The 21891-nt window shown below is 38.7% G+C and overlaps 1 protein-coding gene across 10 annotated transcripts in view; it reads left to right on the forward strand.

Annotated features, from left to right (window-relative positions):
• Nucleotides 1-21891, forward strand: part of KMT2C (lysine methyltransferase 2C) — a 200687-nt gene that overhangs the window by 157719 nt on the left and 21077 nt on the right. For 9 of the 10 annotated variants that reach the window (XM_069778217.1, XM_069778221.1, XM_069778222.1 and 6 more), the window contains 16 exons: nucleotides 1053-1157; nucleotides 1513-1560; nucleotides 2733-2870; nucleotides 3043-3075; nucleotides 3158-3277; nucleotides 5390-5528; nucleotides 5772-5986; nucleotides 6103-6176; nucleotides 8749-8931; nucleotides 9586-11466; nucleotides 12485-12810; nucleotides 13669-15482; nucleotides 16699-16810; nucleotides 17824-17902; nucleotides 18021-18084; nucleotides 20179-20411. In XM_069778217.1, coding sequence (XP_069634318.1) covers nucleotides 1053-1157; nucleotides 1513-1560; nucleotides 2733-2870; nucleotides 3043-3075; nucleotides 3158-3277; nucleotides 5390-5528; nucleotides 5772-5986; nucleotides 6103-6176; nucleotides 8749-8931; nucleotides 9586-11466; nucleotides 12485-12810; nucleotides 13669-15482; nucleotides 16699-16810; nucleotides 17824-17902; nucleotides 18021-18084; nucleotides 20179-20411 — 5564 coding nt within the window. The remainder of the gene's footprint in view (nucleotides 1-1052; nucleotides 1158-1512; nucleotides 1561-2732; nucleotides 2871-3042; nucleotides 3076-3157; nucleotides 3278-5389; nucleotides 5529-5771; nucleotides 5987-6102; nucleotides 6177-8748; nucleotides 8932-9585; nucleotides 11467-12484; nucleotides 12811-13668; nucleotides 15483-16698; nucleotides 16811-17823; nucleotides 17903-18020; nucleotides 18085-20178; nucleotides 20412-21891) is intronic. The other variant, XM_069778223.1, reaches the window with a different exon arrangement.

The raw sequence follows: 21891 nt of genomic DNA on the forward strand, positions 1-21891 counted from the left end.
TATGTATCTGTGAAATATATTTGCTCTTTGACTTTCTGGTCCCTCTTTAACCTGCCCATATTTGTTTTCCACATTGTACATGGTATGGTTTGTATCGATCCATTTTCTCTGTTTAATTATATGTGTATTTGTATATTTTACCATCTTTTCATGATTCATTGGTCTTGCAATGATTGCTTGTGTAGTCATGATAGTTTGCAGTTTTTCTGAAAAATATTTTTCTCAACTTCTGTTTATTTCTCAAACAATTTTCTTCAAATGTGGCACATCTGTAATAGACCTAAAAAACTAGTTAATAAAACCAGATGGGCCGTTTGGAGTTGTTTCTCTCTAATGGACTGGATGTCAAGTAGATAATCATATCCAGAATTTATTATTTACTATTAAATAATTTATTGCTTGGACTAGGCCAGTTTTTCCTAGACAACAAACATGAAATTTCTACCTCTGGCTGTTGTCACTTCTTCAGGATTTCTTCTCATCTTAAAAATAGCATCTCCAATTTCCATTTAAGTTACTACTGCTTCTTACTCTTACTTCCCTATCAGGGTGTAGTAACTGGTTGCTCCATAGTCTTAAGAAAAGATAGTGGTGGTAAGAGAAGTAACTGATCACTTTCTCACCATTTTTTTTTTTAAATATTCCCTGTTGATTTGCTGTGAGCTGTGTCCTTTATAAACGTGTTTGTTGACGTTTACATTCATAGGCCTTTTGTGTCTTAGAGGTTGCAAGTTCTCACTAGATCTTAGGGTTTTTTCCCCTAAAATCATCTGGTCTTTCTTCCACATGACTGATTACATTATCACTTTTACTGTATTGGAGAAGATACTAAACAACGTAAGCATGTAAAGGTGGCCACAGTACTGAATGGGAGGGCGTGACTCATCAGCACAGCCTCTCACCCCAGAGTGACTTGCAGTACGTAAGACACTGTAGAAGGCCCTTCTAGCTGGTAAATCTGTGTTTGAGTTTATAGCTCAAACTATAGTACATCACCAGAGTCATGTTTAAATGCCACAACTGGTTGATTTTATTTATTGCATCTTACACAGGTAGCACCGACGATCCTTTAGCTGATCTTTCTGAGGTCTTAAATACTGATGATGATATTCTTGGAATACTTTCTGATGATTTGGTAAAGTCTGGAGATCATTCGGGTATGTATGTTTATAAGGTTTCTTTGGTTTTTGTTTTTTTTTTTTTTTCTCTTTATTATAGATGTCTTTGTTGTATTATATCTATAGGTCATGCTCTAGGTGATTTCAGATACAATTTTCATATCTTAAGAATACCTTGGCTTGAGATGATTTTGTTGTCTTCTACCAAAAAAAATCCCCAACCTTTTCAACATTTTGTTTTACTTGGCTCTTTGCTTTGCTGCTTAAGAGAGAATAAAATGTAGCTGCCGTTGTCTATCATACCTGCGTAGCTTTTTTCAGCATGCAGCTTTTTCTTTACTTTTTTTTGTTTTTGTGTTATAATCATCCATTTTATCTGGTTTGGGTCCTGTAGGTCTTGATTTATGCACTTTCCAGGTTGAGAACTCACCCTCCCCATTTGGTAAGAAACTAAACAATGGATGATCCATGGTTAGAAGTAGTCCTCTTTCCTAGTGGTTTTAGCTGAAAGAATTGCATGTGTAGAAACTAGTACTCCTTTACTGTGTCACTAATTCATGCTTTCATTTTCCACTGTTTCTGTGGTGTTTGAGTCTGACACGACCTATATAAACTCTGCACTTCACATTTAAGAGTACTGCATAAAGTTTTGCTTATAGCTTTTAAAAACCTTCCTGAGTTTTTGTGTTTCATGATACAAAACCATGCATTTTCTTGCTGCCACTGTTAATTTTAATATTACTTCTAGTAGTAGTGTGTAGTTTTTATCATAGTGGTATCTTTTGTAAATTAAAAGCATTTTAACAATGTGAATATATTAAAGCATGAATAAAACAGACAGCATCAATCTTTTTGTTTCCACTGGATGACGATTCATCACTTTATGTAAAACACAGGTTGACAATAAGTAGAACGGCATGTTTAGTTATTTTAAATTTGTTTTTATTTGGTATCTAATACAGAAGTATATTTTCAATACTGAAGTGTGTAGTTCTTTTTTTCTAAGATCTTTCTCATCCGAGAGATTTATTGACTTGTAAAGGATGTTAGGAAATTCATGTAGTAAATTATGTTCTCTCAGTACCAAGAAATCACTTTGATGTAATCCAGAATATTCAGTACTTGTTTTTGAAACAGGAACTGCTATAACTTGTTTGACTTTGACTACACTTGAACAGCACTTCAGTAGATATTTAATGTAATATTGTAAGAACATTTGGGGTGAACCTTAAGGTACATGAGGATGAACCGTATTGACTACTGGTGTGATTGTTTTTAAAATGTGAAAAATAGTTATAGTGGAACTATTTACTGAAAACTATACACTCAAAAACATGCTGTACCTAAACTCAGTAGTCTTATTTCCTATTCTTCCAGTTGCATTCTTTTCAATTAATGTTCCTCAAACAATACAGTAAACAGGAGGTAAATAGTGGGTGGTTTTGTTTACTTTTTGTAATGAATGTCTTATTTTGCCTTACATTTCAAATCTTAGAAAATCTTGGTGTAGTTGATAGCTCAGCTCTGGGGGGGGGGGGGGAGTTTTATGCCCTTTATTCTATACCAATAAATTTTACTATTTATGTCTTCACTTAATATTCTTTCTTCCTTCAGCTGGATTGGATATTGGTCCCATCTCTGATGATCCTTCTTCTCTGCCTCAGCCGAATGTCAACCAGAGTTCACGGCCATTGAGTGAAGAACAGTTGGATGGAATCCTCAGTCCAGAACTAGACAAAATGGTCACAGACGGTAATTTTTTTGTCCTTGATCTTGGTCTTCTAGAAAACAAGTAGAAATTATCTCTTTTTTCTCAAATTATTTATCTATATATTGTAACATACCTATTTGGACTTGCCTGCAGAATTAATTTTATTGCATCTTTTGATGATTACTCTTTCTGTGTTGTCTTTACTTTGTCCAGGTGCTATTCTTGGCAAACTGTACAAAATCCCAGGTATGTGTTCTAATCTTTGTTGTCTTTTATAAAATATAGTTTGTAAACAATGCCAGCCAACTCATGCACAGTGTTTTTGCAGAGCTAGGAGGAAAGGATGTTGAAGATTTGTTCACAGCTGTATTAAGTCCAGCAACCACGCAGCCAGCTCCTTTGCCACAGCCTCCACCTCCACCACAGCTCATGTCTTTGCACAGTCAAGGTGTGTTCCTTTGTTACTTTTAAAAACAGCAGCCTAGTCAGGAGAGTTGTGCATCTTTTAAATACTGATGTGATAGTAGGACACACCTTCCTTTCTGCTATTGTTAATTTATGAAATAATATTCTAAAACTGTTCCGAAGGGGGTATGTGATTAACATGCATGTAAATATTGCTACTAGAAAAGGACAATTACTTTAGATTTTTCTGACATATCGGAGCTTTTATTTTAGCTGACACTTTCATAGTTTTGAAATTTGTCTGTGATAAAGCATGTGTTCTCTTCTGACTTTACTCTTTAAGTGCTTTTGAGTACCTCCTCAAGGGTAAGGAAAGAGTCTGTATAACAGTGATTTACTGAGTCTTAATTTCCTTTAAGAATTCAGTTTAACATATTAGCTAGTCCTACCCAAATAATAGAGAGAAGGCTAAGTAATTTTGAAATGTATCTGGGAGATTATAATTTATTTTCTTTGTTACTACTAAAGTTAGCATAAGTTGATACAGCATATTCTTGCTCTTATATTGAAAGCAAGGGGCAGATTGATTTTATTGTTGTTACCAGTAGAGCTTTTTTCTTTTTTTTTTTTTTTTTTTTTTTTAGCAGTATGTATGAGCATAATGAAATGCACTCTTTTCACATCAGGCATCACCTTTAGTGGATTTTCCCTGAGCTCATGTAAAGAGTGCCCATTCTGTTATACTGGTACTACAAGAAGTGGTATGCAAATTGATTTCACCAGTGAATTAATCAGAAGAAAAATGATTGGTTTCCTAGTTGGATGGATTTCCATAAAAAGGAAAGACTTAAAAAAGTCTTAGAAAAGAGAGAGTTTAAAGCAAATAATGAGGTGATATAAAGCAAGAGATAATACAGATATCATTGCCTGTTTCACAGTTACTTGAGTACATGGAGATAACTTCAGCATTTGAGCTCTGTAAGATTGTTTAACTTCTCTGTGTGGGAACTGCCACAATTACAAAGTTTTAGATGTATAATTTGGTTCAGTTACAGTGTAACGATCCACATGTTTCTGTGAAATAAATGCTTCAGTAATGGAGAAGCTTGCATTGAGTTTCAGCAATTTTAAATAAAATTAATGCTCTCTTCCCATAAAGACATGTGATCCTACAGTGCAAACCAGAGGCCTGACTCTCCATCCTGTTTGTTTGCCAGGTCTTCACAGTTACTCTATACTACCTATTTAGCAGCTATAATAAAGCACGTTCTCTTAAATATTGAGTTACTTTCATCCAAACTGTACTTGCTGCATAGTGTATGTGATCTATGGGTCAGAAGGCAGTCTCCTAAAGCATAAGAGAATGATACAGTGTCATTCTGGAGATGCATCTAATTCCTGAGCTACTTCTATGCTTTTAAGAAAATACTGGGATAACAGTTATAATAGCACTTAAATGGCAGGGATTCAAAGGCCAGTGTTAATTCTGTGTAGGAACATCTGCAAATACCATCTGCTGCAATGAATCTGCCTGTGCCACATTTGTAATATTGTAATCAAATAAATAAAATTTTCTGCCTTCATACTGCTAAGCTGGACATTTAATTAGAAAATGCTGATGCTCATTTGACTAGATTTGTTTGTTTCATTGGTTACAAATTAGGGAGTTAGTAGATAATGAGGCTCACTTCGGTGCACTGCTCAGAAGTCTCAGAAGAGGAGATGTTTAATTCAGGTGGCTAATGATAATTCTGCAAGGACTGAAAACAACCTTCTCCATGCTTGCTGCTTGGATTTGGGTGTAGCAAATGTGACAGACCATTAGCCTTTAAGAATATACCGCAATATAAAGTGCAGTACCGTAGCATGGGCTACTGCAAAAATTTTGGAAATCCATTTTGAAAAAACTGATTTTCAGACAAGAAAAAAAAATCTGTGCAGGGATGTGATACAGTAGGAAAGAATCCCTTAAACTTGTAGGGAAACAGTGTAAACTGATTTAAAATCTTTCCGAAGAATGTAAGGTCAGTACTATAAAATTTTAAAGCGATTGCTTTTTCATTGCATCAGACATCATTTTTTCACTGAAAACTTCCCACTCTACTTTAAAAAGTAGTCACCCTTTCAGACAGTAATTTAAACTTCTTCTTTCCAGGAGAGAATGCATTTCCAAGAGTGCCCCTTATGAATGGTCTGATTGGCCCTAACCCTCACCTCCCTCATACAGCTTTGACTGCTGGAGGTGGACTGGGCACTTTCTCTCCCATTACACAGCAACCTTATACTGATACCAGGTAAGTCAAGATGGGAAATAAAAAATTATCTGTTGTTTAGCATTTATCACTTGGGGGGTGGTGGTGTTATTAATACTATGACATTATTAGTATTTAACTACGTAGTTCTTGACAGCCACTACAAAAACTTAGATATTCTTGCAGCCCATTCACTACTGAAATAGCAAACTGAATTATTTTGCTTTTTTTTTTAATATTGAGAGCAATCTATCTATAAAATAAAACCCTTTTCTGATTTGTCAGGGATAAGAACCCAGCATTCAATCCAATGGTAAATGATCCAAACAGCTCATGGGCACCATCTGCTCCACCTTTGGAAGGTGAAGGCGATACAATGTCCAATGCTCAAAGAAGCACTCTTAAGTGGGAAAAAGAAGAAGCTTTGGGTGAAATGGCAACAGTAGCACCTGTTCTCTATACAAATATCAACTTCCCTAACCTGAAGGAAGAATTCCCAGGTGAGTGATTTACTGAATAGAGTTAAATATTTTGTAGTAATTTATGCATGTTGATTTGAAAGAATGTAACATAGACTTACCAAAGCCTTGCATATTAACACATTTTTTGATTGCAGACTGGGCTACAAGAGTGAAGCAGATTGCTAAACTGTGGAGGAAAGCAAGCTCACAGGAGAGGGCTCCATATGTGGTAAGAACAATTACCACCTGCGTTAGCATACTTCAGCAAACGTATATTTCACTTACAAGGTTTTCATTTGTTTTTTTAAAATAAATTAAGTTTTAGGGTTAGTGAAAGTTCACTTCAAGAATGCCTTTGTAATTTAACTTCCAACTCTGAATACTTCTACCTGTATTCTTTGCTTTTCAGTCTTGGAATAAACTATATTAGTATTGTGCAATCTAAAGACATCAGCTGAGACGAGAACATTTTTGGTTCCCACTGCCTTTTTGCTACATCTGATTCATGGCCTCAAGTGTTATTTGCTCTTTCTCTTTCTGCACAGGATCTCACCAGTTTCTTCAGAAGGATAATAACAAATCATTGTGTGACTTTCTGTCATCTTCCCCTCTCACTAGTCTTTTATTTTTTGCCCCATTAGAGTTGCTGAAGACTTTCACCTGTTGAAGTAACCATTCCAGAGGTGTCAGGGCTCACATCCCTACTTCCCTCATTTTTTTCTACTTGTGTGTTCTTGCCTTACTGTTCCCCTTCACTACTTACTCTTTGCTATTGCTTTGCCTAATGCTTTGTGGTGGAAACTCTTCTGTATCTTCCATGTTGTGGGGAGCATGAAGGACTCCATTTTTCTCTCTAAAAGCATTCACTTTCTTCACATCTGAGTCAAGTGAATACACATATTTGTAGTAGCTGTCTGAAGTTAATGTGGTCATTCATTCCATTCTCTAGAACTTCTGCCATTCAAAGGGTGACCCTTACACTTTGTTGAAACCTCTTATTGAAGCCTGTCCATATCCAAATCTCAGAACCTATATTATTCATCCTTTTTGACCTTCCCAGCCATTGTTAGCAAATGTGCTTTTCTTTAATTTCCTGTCACATCTGCATTCTCTCTTGGTTCTCATCTTTTCTTTGTTTCTTCACAACAGCAATTGGATGATCATTCTCACTTTGTAGATGTCTGTGGATTTCGCAGGGTTATGTTTTCAGTCTCCCCCCACCTGCACTTTTTTAATATAGTCCCATTAGTAAGCAAATTTGATTCCCATGCATGTTGGTGACTCAGAGCTTAACAGTACCAACATCATCTCCTACTGTTCAAATTAAAAAATCCCCTTATCTCTCCTGACAATTTTTAGAAGATAAATCTTTACCTGAAACTCAATGTGGGAAGTGGAGTTCTTGATCTTTCCAAAACCCTTTCCACTTGAAAGAATAATTCTCTATTGTCTTCTTTGTATCACTGAGGCATCATCATTATTCTGCTTTTTATTCAGGCCTGTAAGTTCAGCACCTTTGGACCTCTATGTCATCTTGTCCATGCTGTATTTAATCTTCGTGATTCCTTCTGCGTAGTATTTATAAGATACTATCCACTTACATGGGTGGATTTTTATTCAGGCTTTTATCACGTCACAATTGTTTCTATTACTGATTTTTTTTCTTTTTCATGGTTCTTCACAAATGCAGTCCTGTTCTCCTGATGGATATCCAAAAAGCAGCTGCAAAAATTATTTCCCTCATGTTTGGGAGGAGGGTGCATGCAAGTGCGCACACATGAGTATTTACATAGCAAGAAGCAGTTATTTCCTCACAAAAGTTACAGGCTGTGTACTCTTGCCATTCAGCTGTTGCTAATGTTCCTGGCACTGTGCATGCAAAAAGCTGCTGTGGTACCTCCCCTGAGGGACTTACACTCTGTGGGGATGAGTAAAGGTTTAGTAAATTTTCACTGTAGGCTTTTTACTTTCCTTAGTATGTACAATCCCATCACTTACAGGGGAAAATGACACTAATTTTTCTGCTGATGTGACACTGGTGCTCTCATCCATGTCACTGTTTCATTGTTGGAGGGGAAGGATTAAAGCCTTTTCTGCTAGGCAACCCCTACTTGACAACTGCAAATAAAATTGTGAAAAAGAAGATGTGAGGGTTTGATTCAGAAAAGCAATCGCATCCCAGATAGGTGGTAAAACAGACTCTTTGAAACTTCCGTTAGATGCTTAAAAGTGTCAGTATGGCTGTAAAATGCCTCATTGAAGAGGAATTGCTTTTCTTCCATCCAATTTTTCCTGATCCATACAGCCATATCCTATGTTTATACTGCTAACTTAACACAGACTGAGATCTATAGAGGCTATTTAATGGAGTAGACTGCATTTTTCTTGTCATTGAAGTTCTCCACATTAGTGGCCTTTATTGATCCAAGCATCAACTGCTGTGCTCATGTCTTCAGATTGCAGACCACACCAATGTGTGATCTGAAAGGTAAACTGGTGGGATTCATGCTTTCCTGGCACAGTGCAGTACCTGAACAGACACTCCTAATCTATAGAAAACCTCTGCTGCTAATAACTCCTTAGTTCTTTCCGTGTATATTAAATGCAGAATTTCTACACAGGTGAAGTATTTGCAGTCTGGAATTCCTTTTAAAGTGCATAATTTAATTTTCACAAGCACACCTGTGATTAAAACAGGCTGTACAAACAATTTGGTGATAGATTTTGTAGGAATAACAGATGCAGTGTTCACGCTTAGCAGAAGAAAATAAGGCTAACTACATTTTTTTATCTTTTCCCAGCAAAAAGCCAGAGATAATAGAGCTGCTTTGCGCATCAATAAAGTACAGATGTCAAATGACTCCATGAAAAGGCAGCAGCAGCAGGATAGCATTGATCCTAGCTCACGCATCGACTCCGACCTCTTTAAAGATCCATTAAAACAGAGGGAATCGGAACATGAGCAGGAGTGGAAATTCAGACAGGTGTGTTGCATTTAGGGTGTTTTGTTATTTTTCTTCCAGCTTCTTACTGCATTGTTGTAATCTGTTGTAATAAAATCAGTTTTAATCTTTCTTTGTAGAAGAGTATAAAGTCAGCCATTCTGCGTAGGAAGAAAACAGATGCTATCAGAAGAGAAGCTGCTTGTAAATGTTAGAAAACTTTGTTTTAAAACTTTGACTCTTAAATCATACCTATTATGGAAATAGCTTATTCTTTCTCTGTATGGCTGGCTGGTGTAGTAGTTTGTTTTTATATGCCCTATATTGCAGTAACCTTGTCCTGCAGACTACCACTTCAAATTGGGCTGGTTGTCTCTCAGAGCCCATTTGCCTCACAGCAGTGCTGCATCTGTCATTAACGTTTCGTCTTCAGAGTATAAGGTTGGAAAGCAGTGCTGCTCTTTAGGCAACCTGGGAAATGCTTCTTCCCAGGCAGTCAAGGTGCATGTCAAGGTAATTGAACTTTACAAATAGCTAGACCCTCTGCTCCCATTGCATTTAAAATTTGCAATTTATAATTATTTATAATTGATCTTTGATGTGTCCTAAAGTTTTAATTATATATTCAGTCATCAGAAAGATTTTGCATACCCCGGACATACAAGTGTAACCTTTTTCCTCATAATTTTAAAACAGCAAATGCGGCAAAAAAGTAAGCAGCAAGCCAAAATAGAAGCCACGCAGAAGCTTGAACAAGTGAAAAATGAGCAGCAGCAACAGCAGCAGCAACAGCAGCAGCAGCAGTTTGGTTCACAACAGCTTCTGAACCAGTCTGGCTCAGACACACCTAGCAGTGGGATCCAGAGCCCCTTAACGCCACAGGCTGGCAATGGAAGTATGTCTCCTGCACAACAGACATTCCATAAGGATCTATTTACAAAGCAGCAGCTACCTGCTACGCCTACGTCAGCATCCTCAGATGATGTGTTCCTAAAACCACAAGCCCCACCCCCTACTCCAACCCGAATCCCAGTACATGATTCACTCTCTCAGTCTCAGACTCCTCAGACATCGTCACAACAGATGTTTTCTCCAGGTTCCACAAACACAAGACCTCCTTCTCCAATGGATCCATATGCTAAAATGGTGGGAACACCTAGACCAGCACCCATTAACCAGAACTTTGTCAGAAGAAATACCATTGCACCATTAGATACCTGTGCACCACAGTCATCCGTATCTAGGCCCATTCAGGTAACTGAACCATCAGGAAGCAGGCCTTCACCAGTCAGGGATTCATGTTCTTCATCTCCAGGTAGCAGTGATCCCTATGCAAAGCCACCAGACACACCCAGGCCTGTCATGGCATCAGAGCAGTTCTCCAAACCACTGGGGGTCCCAAGATCACCTATAGTTATGGAACAGTCAGGGAAGGTTCCTTTAACAGCTGGAAGCAGCGATCCGTTTACTAAGCCGGCTCCCAGAACTGATACGTTTCAGAGACAGAGAGTAACTTCTGCTGATGCATATGCACGGCCACCATTGACTCCTACTCCTACTCCTGTTGATGGTAGCCCTGGACCTTTTAAAACTCCTATGCGCCCACCCCAGTCTCCACAAGATCCTTATGCTTCAATGCCAACTACACCAAGGCGTGTTGCTGTTGACCCATATGAAAGGCCCGCTCTGACACCAAGGCCAGTGGATAACTTTTCCCATAATCAGCCGAATGATCCATACAGCCAGCCTCCCCTTACTCCCCATCCTGCAATAAAGGAGACTTTTGCCCATCCACCCCGGATAGTGCGACAACAGAGTGATTCTTTCCCTCAGTCTGGACCCATTCCAAGGCCAGCTTCTCAGGACCCTTACTCCCAGCCTCCAGGTACTCCTCGGCCAGTTGCTGATCCTTACGCCCAACCTCCAGGAACTCCTCGGCCCACCACAGTTGATCCATATATGCAGCAACCACCAACACCAAGACCTGCTCAGCCAGCAGATTTATTTGCTCAGTCCCCAGCAAATCAGAGACATTCTGATCCATACGCCCAACCTCCTGGAACACCAAGGCCAGTTCTCAGTGATCCTTATTCTCAGCAACCAGCAACTCCAAGGCCAGGGATTCCAGAGAGTTTTAACAGACCTGCAATGGCAAGACCGGGACTAATACCAAATAGAGATCCTTTCCTGCAGACGCCACAGAACAGGTTGCAGGGCACTTTTGTCAGGCCATCAGATCCATGTTCTCAAACTCCCAGACCTGCAGGACCTGCAATAACAGATTCATTTAGCCATGGTCCAGCTGCTCCAGCACGTGACCCATATGATCAGCCACCGATGACTCCAAGACCTCAGCCAGAATCTTTTGGAACTGGCCAACTGGCCCATGATGCTGCTGAACAGCCACGGCCTGGATCTGAGGGCAACTTCAGTGCATCTGGAAATTCTCCGATGAGTTCTCAAGGACAACAGTTTCCCAAAGTTTCACAAGTTCCTGGCCCAGCACCCACTACAGGAGTAACAGATACACAGAATACCATGAATATGTCTCAAGCAGATACTGAGAAGTTAAGACAGGTGAGAATAATGTTTAATACCGATGGTATTAAAATTTTGTAAGTAGAAGAATTACCGCCATTCTTGTTAATATTTGACGTTTGTTGCCATTAAACATAGCTATATAATGTAGAATTACCTTCATTCACTTAGTATGTTAATTTGGTCCTCCTGGGTAGAACCTCAATATATAGAATATAGAAACATCAGTAATTTTTAAGGAGTTTGGACAAGATCCAAAAATGAAGCAAAGGCCATCTTTGAAGCCACTGAAGATGTAGACAATTGGTCTGTAATAGCCCTTTTATCCACAGTGTGAGGGGAAAAAAACACCTAGAAATGACAATTAATTCTGTAGAACTGATTGTCAGTGACTTGTTCACTGACTGAAAAAGGAAGTATAGGCAAAGATCTCAGACTAGACATCTTAACTCTTCAGTTGTCTGACATGTTGAAGTGAATCCTACCATTGGTCACTGCTCTTCTTGAGGCACATTCACTCTAGGTTGTTGTCGATGAATGTTTGGCTAACAGCTCTTGCTGAGACATAGAATTACATTCAACTTGTGGAAAGCTGCATAGTCTTTTGTTTGGAAGGAGCGATGGGAAGTGGATTTAGCAGGAAAATTGGTAGTATTTATTGTACAAAGTCAAGAGTAAATTCTGCAGCTTTGGTTTAAACCTCTTGCTGAATTTTCTTCAGTGGACCTCTAGTGACCTTTCTCCCTCAGAATGTACTTTTTCGTGTGGTAAAAGGGCCTGCCATTATTGGAATAGAAAAAGGAAAAGAGAGTTGCTTGTATGTTAATTGGTAAAATGGGTTCACGCTATACGCTTTAACAAGAGGTCTGGAGATTAAGTGGTGTTACCAGCACCTTGCACCATTTGATCCCTCTTCTAATTTCTGAGGTGTGATTGTGGTAGTTTATAATATTTTTCTGTAGCGATTGAAGAATTTCTTTTCTCAGAAAGGCTTAACGTAGCGGAGTGTAACACTTCAAAATTGTCAAGCACAACGATTTCTTTTTTCTTTAAACAGCGCCAGAAATTACGTGAAATTATTCTACAGCAACAGCAGCAAAAGAAGAATGCTGTTCGTCAGGAAAAAGCCTTGCAGGATGCAGCAGCTCCTACCCATGCAACTCCTCTTCAGCATTGGCAGCAAGACAACTTAAATCAAATTTTTAACCGCCCTCCTCCTCCGTATCCTGGGAATATTAGGTCCTCTGTTGTCCCTCCAGGCGGGCCGAGGTTCACCATATACCCAAAAGACCAACGTGGACCATTTCCTGCTGATGGGCAATTCAATAGACCCCAATTTCCAGGGGATATGAATGCCATGGGAATGAGACCTCATGGTCTTAGGTAAGCTCTTTGATCTCTTAAAACCAGCGTACTACAGGGCTGGTTCTACATTTACAGAAATTGTTAGATAAAGGGTGTTGTGGGTTTTTTTATATGAAAAATCATCTGTGTTGTCTACAGTAGCTGGTAATCTTCCTGAAGTCAGTATGTACAGTGAGTTTTCCTGAAAGCATCTGTACCATCAGAATGTGTATTCTACACTAACACTGTTTTATACTGTCTTTTATTGGGAATTAATCAGAAATAAAAATGGAGAAACTGCAATCCTTGTGAAAGTTATGGGATCTGAAAGATCTTGTTGCCCATGGTTTTGGGGCATTTCTTTTTTTAAAAAGAAGTAAAAGGTCTGACTTTTGATGTCGTAATAATGAGTAAGTGTAATATTCTTGTTTTCGTTTATAATGAATATGTAATCAAACAACAACTTCTGTTTTGCCATTTTTACAGTGAATGCTGTAGGAATGAATGAATTCCAGTATTGGCATAGATTGTCATCTCAGGAATTATTATTTTCAATATTTTGGATTTATTTCAGTAATTTCTAAATCCACACTATTATTTTTTACATTGAGTTGCATTAACATGCAGTTTATTTACTAAGATGGTTCTTACTGTCAGTTTTCTATCAATTATTATTGGAATTGAAACCAGGTTGTTTATTAAACATAATTAAAGCAATTATTTTATTGTAGTCATAAAGCTCATTTAAATGTAAGCATAATTAGCCAAAATATTTATTTAAATATCTTGATGAATGCATCATGTAAAGCATTTTGGTGAATAGTTATTTAGTCAAATATGCCAGACTAGGCAGTCCTGAGAAGAAAGATTATTTAGTCTTTCATACTTCTATTTCAGATACGGGTTTCCAGGAGGTGGCCATGGTCCACCATCAGGTCAGGAACGTTTCCTCAGTCCTCAGCAGCCAATGCAACGTCCTGGAGTTCCCCCACAGCTGAGAAGATCTCTGTCTATTGATATGCCTCGTCCAGTGAACAATCCGCAAATAAATAATACATCTGGGATCTCTCAACATTTTCCTCCACAGGGAATTCCAGTTCAGCAGCACAATATATTGGGTCAGGCATTTATCGAGTTACGTCACAGAGCTCCTGATGGGAGACCAAGGCTGCCTTTTAACCCTTCTGCTGCAAATGTTATGGATGCAGGAGCACAACATCAACGACATGCAGGGTTTATACCCAGGCAGGAGTTTCCAGCCCCAAGACAGGCAGAACCACTGAGACACAATTCTCAAGGTATACCTAACCAGTTGCAGATGCCTACAAGTTTGGAGCATATGTCACAATCCCAGCAGGATCAAATCAATCCTGACAACCCACCTGCACTTGTAATACGTTCTCTAAGTCATCCACCAGTTGCTGATGCATTCCCAGGACCATCTTTGTCTACATCTGCACCAAGTGATGAATCTGCAAATTTACAGATTCCCAACCAGCCAAGTGATGGTCTAGAAGAAAAGCTTGATCCTGATGATCCTGCTGTAAAAGATTTGGATGTGAAAGACCTTGATGGGGTTGAAGTCAAGGATTTAGATGATGAGGATCTGGAAAATTTGAATCTAGACACAGAAGATGGGAAAGGAGATGAACTGGACACTTTAGATAATTTGGAAACGAATGATCCTCACCTTGATGATCTTCTAAGATCCGGCGAATTTGATATCATTGCATACACAGACCCAGGCCTTGATGTGGGGGATAAGAAAGGAATGTTTAATGAAGAACTAGATCTTAGTGTCCCCATTGATGACAAACTAGATATCCAGGGCAAGACAGAAGAACCAAACCAGAAAGAACAAGGTGATAGAACTGTTTCCCCTCCTGAGACCCAGTCTCCACAGAAGAAGTCTGCTACAGAAAATGAAATTAAAACAGAAGTACTTTCCCCAAACACTCAGGAGGAAAGGAAGAATGAGAACGAAAAAAGTGATGGAAATGCTGAATCCACAAGTACTCAACAGGCTGCTGAAGTGGAGTTAAAGGATGGAGAAAAGACTCCTGCGCAGCCTGCCAACCCTGACAAAACTACTGCTGTTCCTAGTCAAGAATCAACTGTGCCTAGTCCAGATGCTCAGGGATCTGCTCCACTGCCTGTTCAAGGAGCCGTAAGTTCCTGCAGTATTTCTGGGTCCACACCAGTCCTCTCAAGTTTGCTAGCTAATGAAAGCTCAGATAATGCTGAAGCAAAGACTCTAGGATCTCCATCTCAATCTTTGCCAACAACACAAATGAACCATGCATCAGGTATTCCACAAACGCTAATGACACCTGGTGGACAGATCTTGGAAAACACTTTAAATTCAAATTTGACCATGGTTCCACGAATGAACCATAATTTTTCTCAAGGGTCACCAAATCCAGGATTTATTCAGGGTCAGTCATCTAATCATAACTTTGGGACAGGACAGACATCTAATCAAACTGTGGCTGTAACAAACCGTCCTGGTCCTAGTGGCATATCTGGTCCCCAACAGATAATGCTCCCTCAACCATTAGCTCAACAACAAAATCGAGAGAGACCACTTCTGCTAGAGGAACAGCCACTTCTTCTGCAGGACCTTTTGGATCAGGAAAGACAGGAGCAGCAGCAGCAACGACAGATGCAAGCCATGATTCGCCAACGTTCAGAGCCATTTTTCCCTAATATTGGTATGTGGGTGATTTATTTGTCTGCATTCTGGTTAGTTTTTTAAAACTACAACAATAAATAGCTAAATAATCTATAGCACTGAAAGAAGCAGGGTAGATACGTGGAGCTTGAACAAAAAACAACCTGCCTAGTAGGTACAACGGGAGTCTAGAAATGGAGCATGTAGGTAGAATTCTGAACTCCATGGCAAGGCTCCTGTTGACATTACCAGAATCAGGGTAACTATGCATTACTGCTAATTTTTCTGACACCAGCTCTGTTGCGTATTCTCTTTATACGTTTTTTTGCAGTGTTTAGTGTGTCTCAAGGAAGGGGGTCATCGAAAGCTGTACTACTAACTCACAGTCTAGGCAAGGCTCAGAAACATCACAAATAATTCTGCACATACTAAAAGCATTTCAGATAAACTGTTATTTCCTGTTCAATATAACATAGCAGTTTGAGCATTCAGATAAAGACCATGATTATCCTTTAATTGTTATTAATGAAATATGAAATTTTAAGAAATATTGGTTGTAACTACACTGGCCATCAAGGCTGTTTTGTTCAAAAGACAAACTTAACCTACCCCCTAAGTCACACTTCCATATTTGTAGTGTGGCTAGAACGTGCTGTAGCCACCCAAGGTGGCTACGGTGACCTCCAGAGGTCCCTTCCAACCTCAGCCGTTCCGTACTCCCATTTATCCTGCTCTGTGTGAAGCACCTAGTGGGAGAGACAGCCAAAAAGCAGAGTTCACTATGCTTTTCAGATGCTCTACGGGGCCTGTGCTTTTCTGCCTGTAGTGCTACTGGTAATTACAGAGTAACTAAACTGTTTTCTTAGTACCTTAGAGGTGGTGTGTCGGTTTTGCCAATTGAACTCACAGAAACAACTCTTCTTCCTGATTCTTAAACCTATGAATAGAATTTATTAATCTGTTGGGTCATAGGCCAAATTTGGTCTAGAGCCCTTCTCAGACTGACCTGCTTTTCTTTGTATGTTGTGGCTGAAAACAAGGACAGCTGCTGCTGGAGTAACTTTCCTTAGAGGATATATGAAACTACGTATTAACCATGAATTTCAAAGTGGAGAGGACAAGTAATGTGAAATAGTAATGCAATTATGTTGTTTTACTGATGATTTATGCATGAACTAGATCTAAACAGGTCAGTTCCAGTTAATAACTTGTAATGTTCAGCTATGTAATTCACTTTTACTGTTCTTCTTTTATAGACTTTGATGCAATTACTGATCCCATAATGAAAGCAAAAATGGTAGCTCTTAAGGGGATCAATAAAGTCATGGCGCAAAGTAACATGGGGATGCCACCAATGGTTATGAACAGGTAGGCAACACTCGATACCATTATTTAGGGCTACAAAATGTAAAAGGAAATGATAGAGTTAGGGGAAACTGTGCACAGGAAATGAAAACATTCAGAAGTGGAAAAAGATCTTTTTGTCATGTAGTTCATAGTCCATGCTAATACAAGATTATCTCCTAAGAATAAAACTAGTGTGGCAGTAGAAACTATAAAAAGTATTAAAATGCATCAGACTTGTGTTCCAGTTGTAATGTCATTGGTCAACATGGCTTCACTGTTGATGTTTTCTTGTTTTCCCACTTACTAATTATGTAATGACATCTCTCCCGTGCATTGTGTTTGAAAACTGTTGATGGCCATGTAATGGTTAAGCTTCATGTTGCAGCATATAATTTAATGCTAAGTATAATTAAGATTTAGCCCAAGCAATGGAAATTTAATCCTCTCTCTAAATCTGTTCTGAGGACAGAAGGGGCTATGAACTGTGTAGACTTCACCATGACTGCCTTTACAATAGGTGGAGAGTCTATGGGCCAGGAAGGATCTGCACCTTTTCTATTTATGTGGCACTTCGTGTGTTTTCTCCTTCCTAGCACATACTGCAGTGTTACATCATAATATGTGGCTTACCAGAAGCATACATGTACCCAATTCTAGTTGAATTTGCTAGTGACCATGCTATCTAAATCCATTAAATCTTTTTTTTTTTTAATCATAACATAATAAAACACAACTGCAGTAATTTTTGTGTGTGTGTGCATCTTCACTGTTTTAGCACAGTACGCCATGTTTACTTCATCTCTCTGAAATGTGTAAGATGCAATAGTTTCAACTGAGGGCAAAGTGTTGTAGCATCAAACGAGAATTAATATTCTCCTGATGTTGAAAAAGTTTGATACAGAAGTTCAAACAAATGTATGTAAAATATTTGGATGCTTTGTGTAAGTTCAGTGTAGTACAAAAGGTTGTCTCTCCCCTAAAATACCCACCAGTTTTAAAAGTTATATTTTCACTTTTGTTTTATGTATCAATAGGTTTCCCTTTATGGGTCAGCCAGTGCCAGGGGCTCAGACCAGTGAAGGCCAAAATCATATGCAGCAGGCAATTACACAGGTAATACAACTTGATATGGGGTTTAAACAGAAGTGTTTAATAATGATAACTAGTTTTTGTTTTTTTAATTGAATCATGATTTAATATCCTTGTCTGTACGTTTTACTGAAATTTCTAGGATGGAAGTTTGGCACCTCAGATTTCTAGACCTAATCCTCCCAATTTTGGTCCTGGTTTTGTCAGTAAGTACAGATTTAATAATTTATTGTATGTTGATGTTTCTTTCTACAGTTCTGTTTTATTTAAAACAAAATATCCATAAATGGATCCTGTGTCTCAAAAATTCATCCTTTTAAAATTGAGTCATTTTATCATTATGATACCAACTAATAAAGGAGTGCACAGTAAATGCTATTAACTTTTTCTGGAAGCTATCTTCAGAGAAACACCATAAGGAAAGAGGGAAGCGTAACAAACAGAAAATTAGCATTATTTGGATTTGTGTGAGGATAGTAATCTATTAACTGACAGACGGCTATGTCAGAAACCTGGTGTTTGGTTGTGTTGTAGTATTCTGAGCTCAGTGAGAACAGCAGTCTGTATTGATGGGGGGGCGTTATTTCAGAAGCAGAAAGTTTTGTGCATCATCATTGTCATTTTACCAAATAGCAATAAAAGCTTTTCAGGCATTAGTTAAGCAAGCCTGGCTGGGAACAACAATTGTTGAAAGCAGAAATACATAGCACCTGTATTTTGTGTTCCTTGTTTCTGGTTGCCCTAGATCAATTGTAAATCCTAGTCTCTGTGATAAGAAAGATTTATTAGCAGAAATTAAAACTAAGCATATGTTGGGAGAGGAAGACCCCATGTAAAAAAGTGTTTCTGTCACTGCAAAAACTTTACTTGATATTTATGAATAAGAAACAGAAGTAAACACCTTCACCTTTTCCAGAAACTGGAGTAGCAGCACTGAGTATGCAGTAAGGAGCTTTTGCAATATTATCTGTATGAATTTCTGGTGAGATTTGACATAGGACTCAGTGGTGGCCTCACTGTGGTTGGGGTGGTGGTGGTTCTGCCACTTGAGAAAATCTGTTTCTTGTTTCGGTAGTAGTTACTCTACCTGGAACTTGTTAATATTTCCGTACTTTCATTTGCACTTTCACGTTGCTCCCCTCTGCAGTTACTCTCCATTGTTTCCACTCAATTGTCCCTTCAGGTTATGTGATTAGTTTTGCAGAATTTATTGTTGAAAGAATGGCACCCCTTGAGACTGTAGCTAGCTCTGTGAATTGATTTAGTTGAGCCGTTAGAGTCGATCGCTGTTGCTACCGCTGTGACTGTTAAAAGTAGAAGGTGGTAGGGACTGGAGCACAAGGAGGACATGGTTATATTGAAAACATACTGTTGTGTAGGTATCTTTATTAAACAAACTTTCTTTACAAGGAAGGTGCATGCTGTATTCCTGGTTATCCAGCTCAATGCCACAATGCGATCAGGAGACAAATGATACCATCACCAAACCGTCTCTCTTGCCTTCTGGGCTTAGTGCAGATCAAGTGTTAGCAGACATGATTGTTTTGCCTCAAGAAAAACATCTGAGAGCAATGGACTCCTCATAGCAAATGAGCATTTCTCATTTGTAAAAAGAGTAATGTCTCAGTTACAGTCTAAATGAGAGTGCGTTGGTTTGTGGGGAGGAAAAGGCACTGGTGCTGAAGGCCCTGTGCAGAGGGCTGACAGAAAGTTATTTTTACAAAGACTATTTTACAATATGTTTCATTTCATGAATATTTGATGGATGTTTATCACTTTAATTTTTTTCTTAGAAGTAGTACTAAAAATAGATCTTATATGTACAAAACTTCTGCAAACACCCAAATTAATGAGGCCGTGTTTCCTGTAAATTTGTATCTTTACTCCCTAATCTCTTTCTCTCTCCCTGAGTACTTCCAGAGGTTGTCCATGTCCCCTCTTCTGTGGCAGAGCAGGGTACCACCAGGTTCTTAGCTGCAAGCTATGCTTGCTCACTGGCTAGCAAGTGCACATTTACTGGTTAGACAGCAGGCTGGTGTCTCTTGAAATTCAGGGACTATGTTAAAACTGCTTTCTCTCAATAAATGCAGTAATTTGGATCTCTGTCTCCTTTACTCAAATCACTCCAAGAGCTTAGTATCTCTTGAGATAACAAGTCCTCTGTCAGATTTGGCTGAACTTGACCAATGGTTTCTTAAAATAAGGGGGGAACCTGATAGTTAAACTTAATCTCTAAAGAGTAGGATGGGAGCTCACCCCCAGGATGAGATCATATCATACTTAATTTCCCTTTTCTCTAGATGATTCACAAAGAAAGCAATATGAGGAATGGCTGCAAGAAACACAACAACTTCTTCAAATGCAGCAGAAGTACCTTGAGGAGCAAATTGGAGCGCACAGAAAATCAAAAAAGGCACTCTCAGCAAAACAGCGTACAGCCAAGAAAGCTGGCCGTGAGTTCCCAGAAGAAGACGCAGAACAGCTTAAACATGTTACTGAGCAGCAAAGTATGGTCCAAAAACAGCTAGAACAGGTAATCATCTGGAACCCAAACTGATCGCCTTAATACTAAGCTGTCATACTGGTATGACTCCTTCCTTTAAATCTTCTAAAGGCGAGTTAAAATGTTTAAATATAGTGGAGCTTATTTAAAGGGAGCCACTCCCTATCTTATTTTGTCTGTGTAACAGCATTACTCTGGATTGCTGGTGACAGTGGTGTTGTAGAAGAATACGCTATGGCAAACGTTATGACAAAAAGCTGGTTTAGTACTTTGGGAAGAGGGGAAATTGCTTGGCAAAATGACTTGCAACGGAGTTTCTGGCACCATGAAAAGCATAAATGAAGGATTCAGAGGGACGTCTTAGCATGTAGGGCTTTGTTTCAGGCTTGAATGAAGCTCATAACTCAGTCTTTTTCAGGTGTCCTTACATAATCAAAACCTCTTGGTTATATGCCAGTTAAACGTTACTGTTTAAAAATCTCTTTTCATTATCATCTTTAGCGTTAGTCTAGTTTTATGATCTGTCTAGTTCCTAGACACTGATCGTCAGTGTGTGTTATCTGTTATTGCATCATGGAATAATACAGGTCAAAGGGATATCTGGAGATCATCTAGTCTACTGCTCAAAGTAGAACTAGCTTCACGGTTAAATCAGGTTGCTCAGCGCCTTATCAGTCAAGTTTTGTAAGTCTCAAAGGGTAGAGATTTCCCAGCCTCTCTGGGCCCCTGTTCCAATGTATAACCACTTTTACTGGGTTTTGTTTTTCTTTCTTTATATTCAGTTGGAATTTCACTTGCTACATCCTGTAACTGTGATTATAGTAAATGAGATTAAAGTTAAACCTGTGGTAGCTTTGATAAATCTATGCTTTTGCCAATGATATTGAATGCTATGTTCCTCAAGGCAGTGTTTATAAATCATCTGGCATGATTGTCAGGATCAGCTAGACCTGCTGAACATAAAAATACTTTAGAATTATCCTTTATTAATATGAGGGAAAAAATTGGCAGCAGGCCGCTTGGAATGAAGGCCTGAGTGATACCTGACCCTTTAGTTCTTGCTCCTGTGTTGCTTCAAGACACAGTATGCACTGGATGGAATATTAGTTGGCTTGTCTTTTCACTATGTGGAAGAAGGATGGAACAAATAAATTACGTCTACGTAATTTCTTCCTTTTTCTTTTTTTCCCTTCCACAATGAATCACAAGTAGAATAAATGAGAAAAAAAAGAATTAACCGATCTTTATCATACATACGTCAGTCTAGTCTTACAGTGAAGTTATGTTGAAGAAACGGCTGCTAATCATGACATTACTGGCAGGTTCATTTAGTGCACCACCATTAGTAGGTTCCTTTATTTTTCATTTTTAAACTTAAGTTTCATATACCGCTAGTAAATGCCCTCCAGTCTCCTTCAACCACTGATTTATACCAGTCATCCACATCTAAACAGCATTTCGTTACATACCTAGTAGGAGCTTAAATAAGGTTTTATTAAAGTATATTTTT

The sequence above is a fragment of the Haliaeetus albicilla genome, chromosome 2 (assembly GCF_947461875.1).
Source record: "Haliaeetus albicilla chromosome 2, bHalAlb1.1, whole genome shotgun sequence".
NCBI lineage: Eukaryota > Metazoa > Chordata > Aves > Accipitriformes > Accipitridae > Haliaeetus > Haliaeetus albicilla.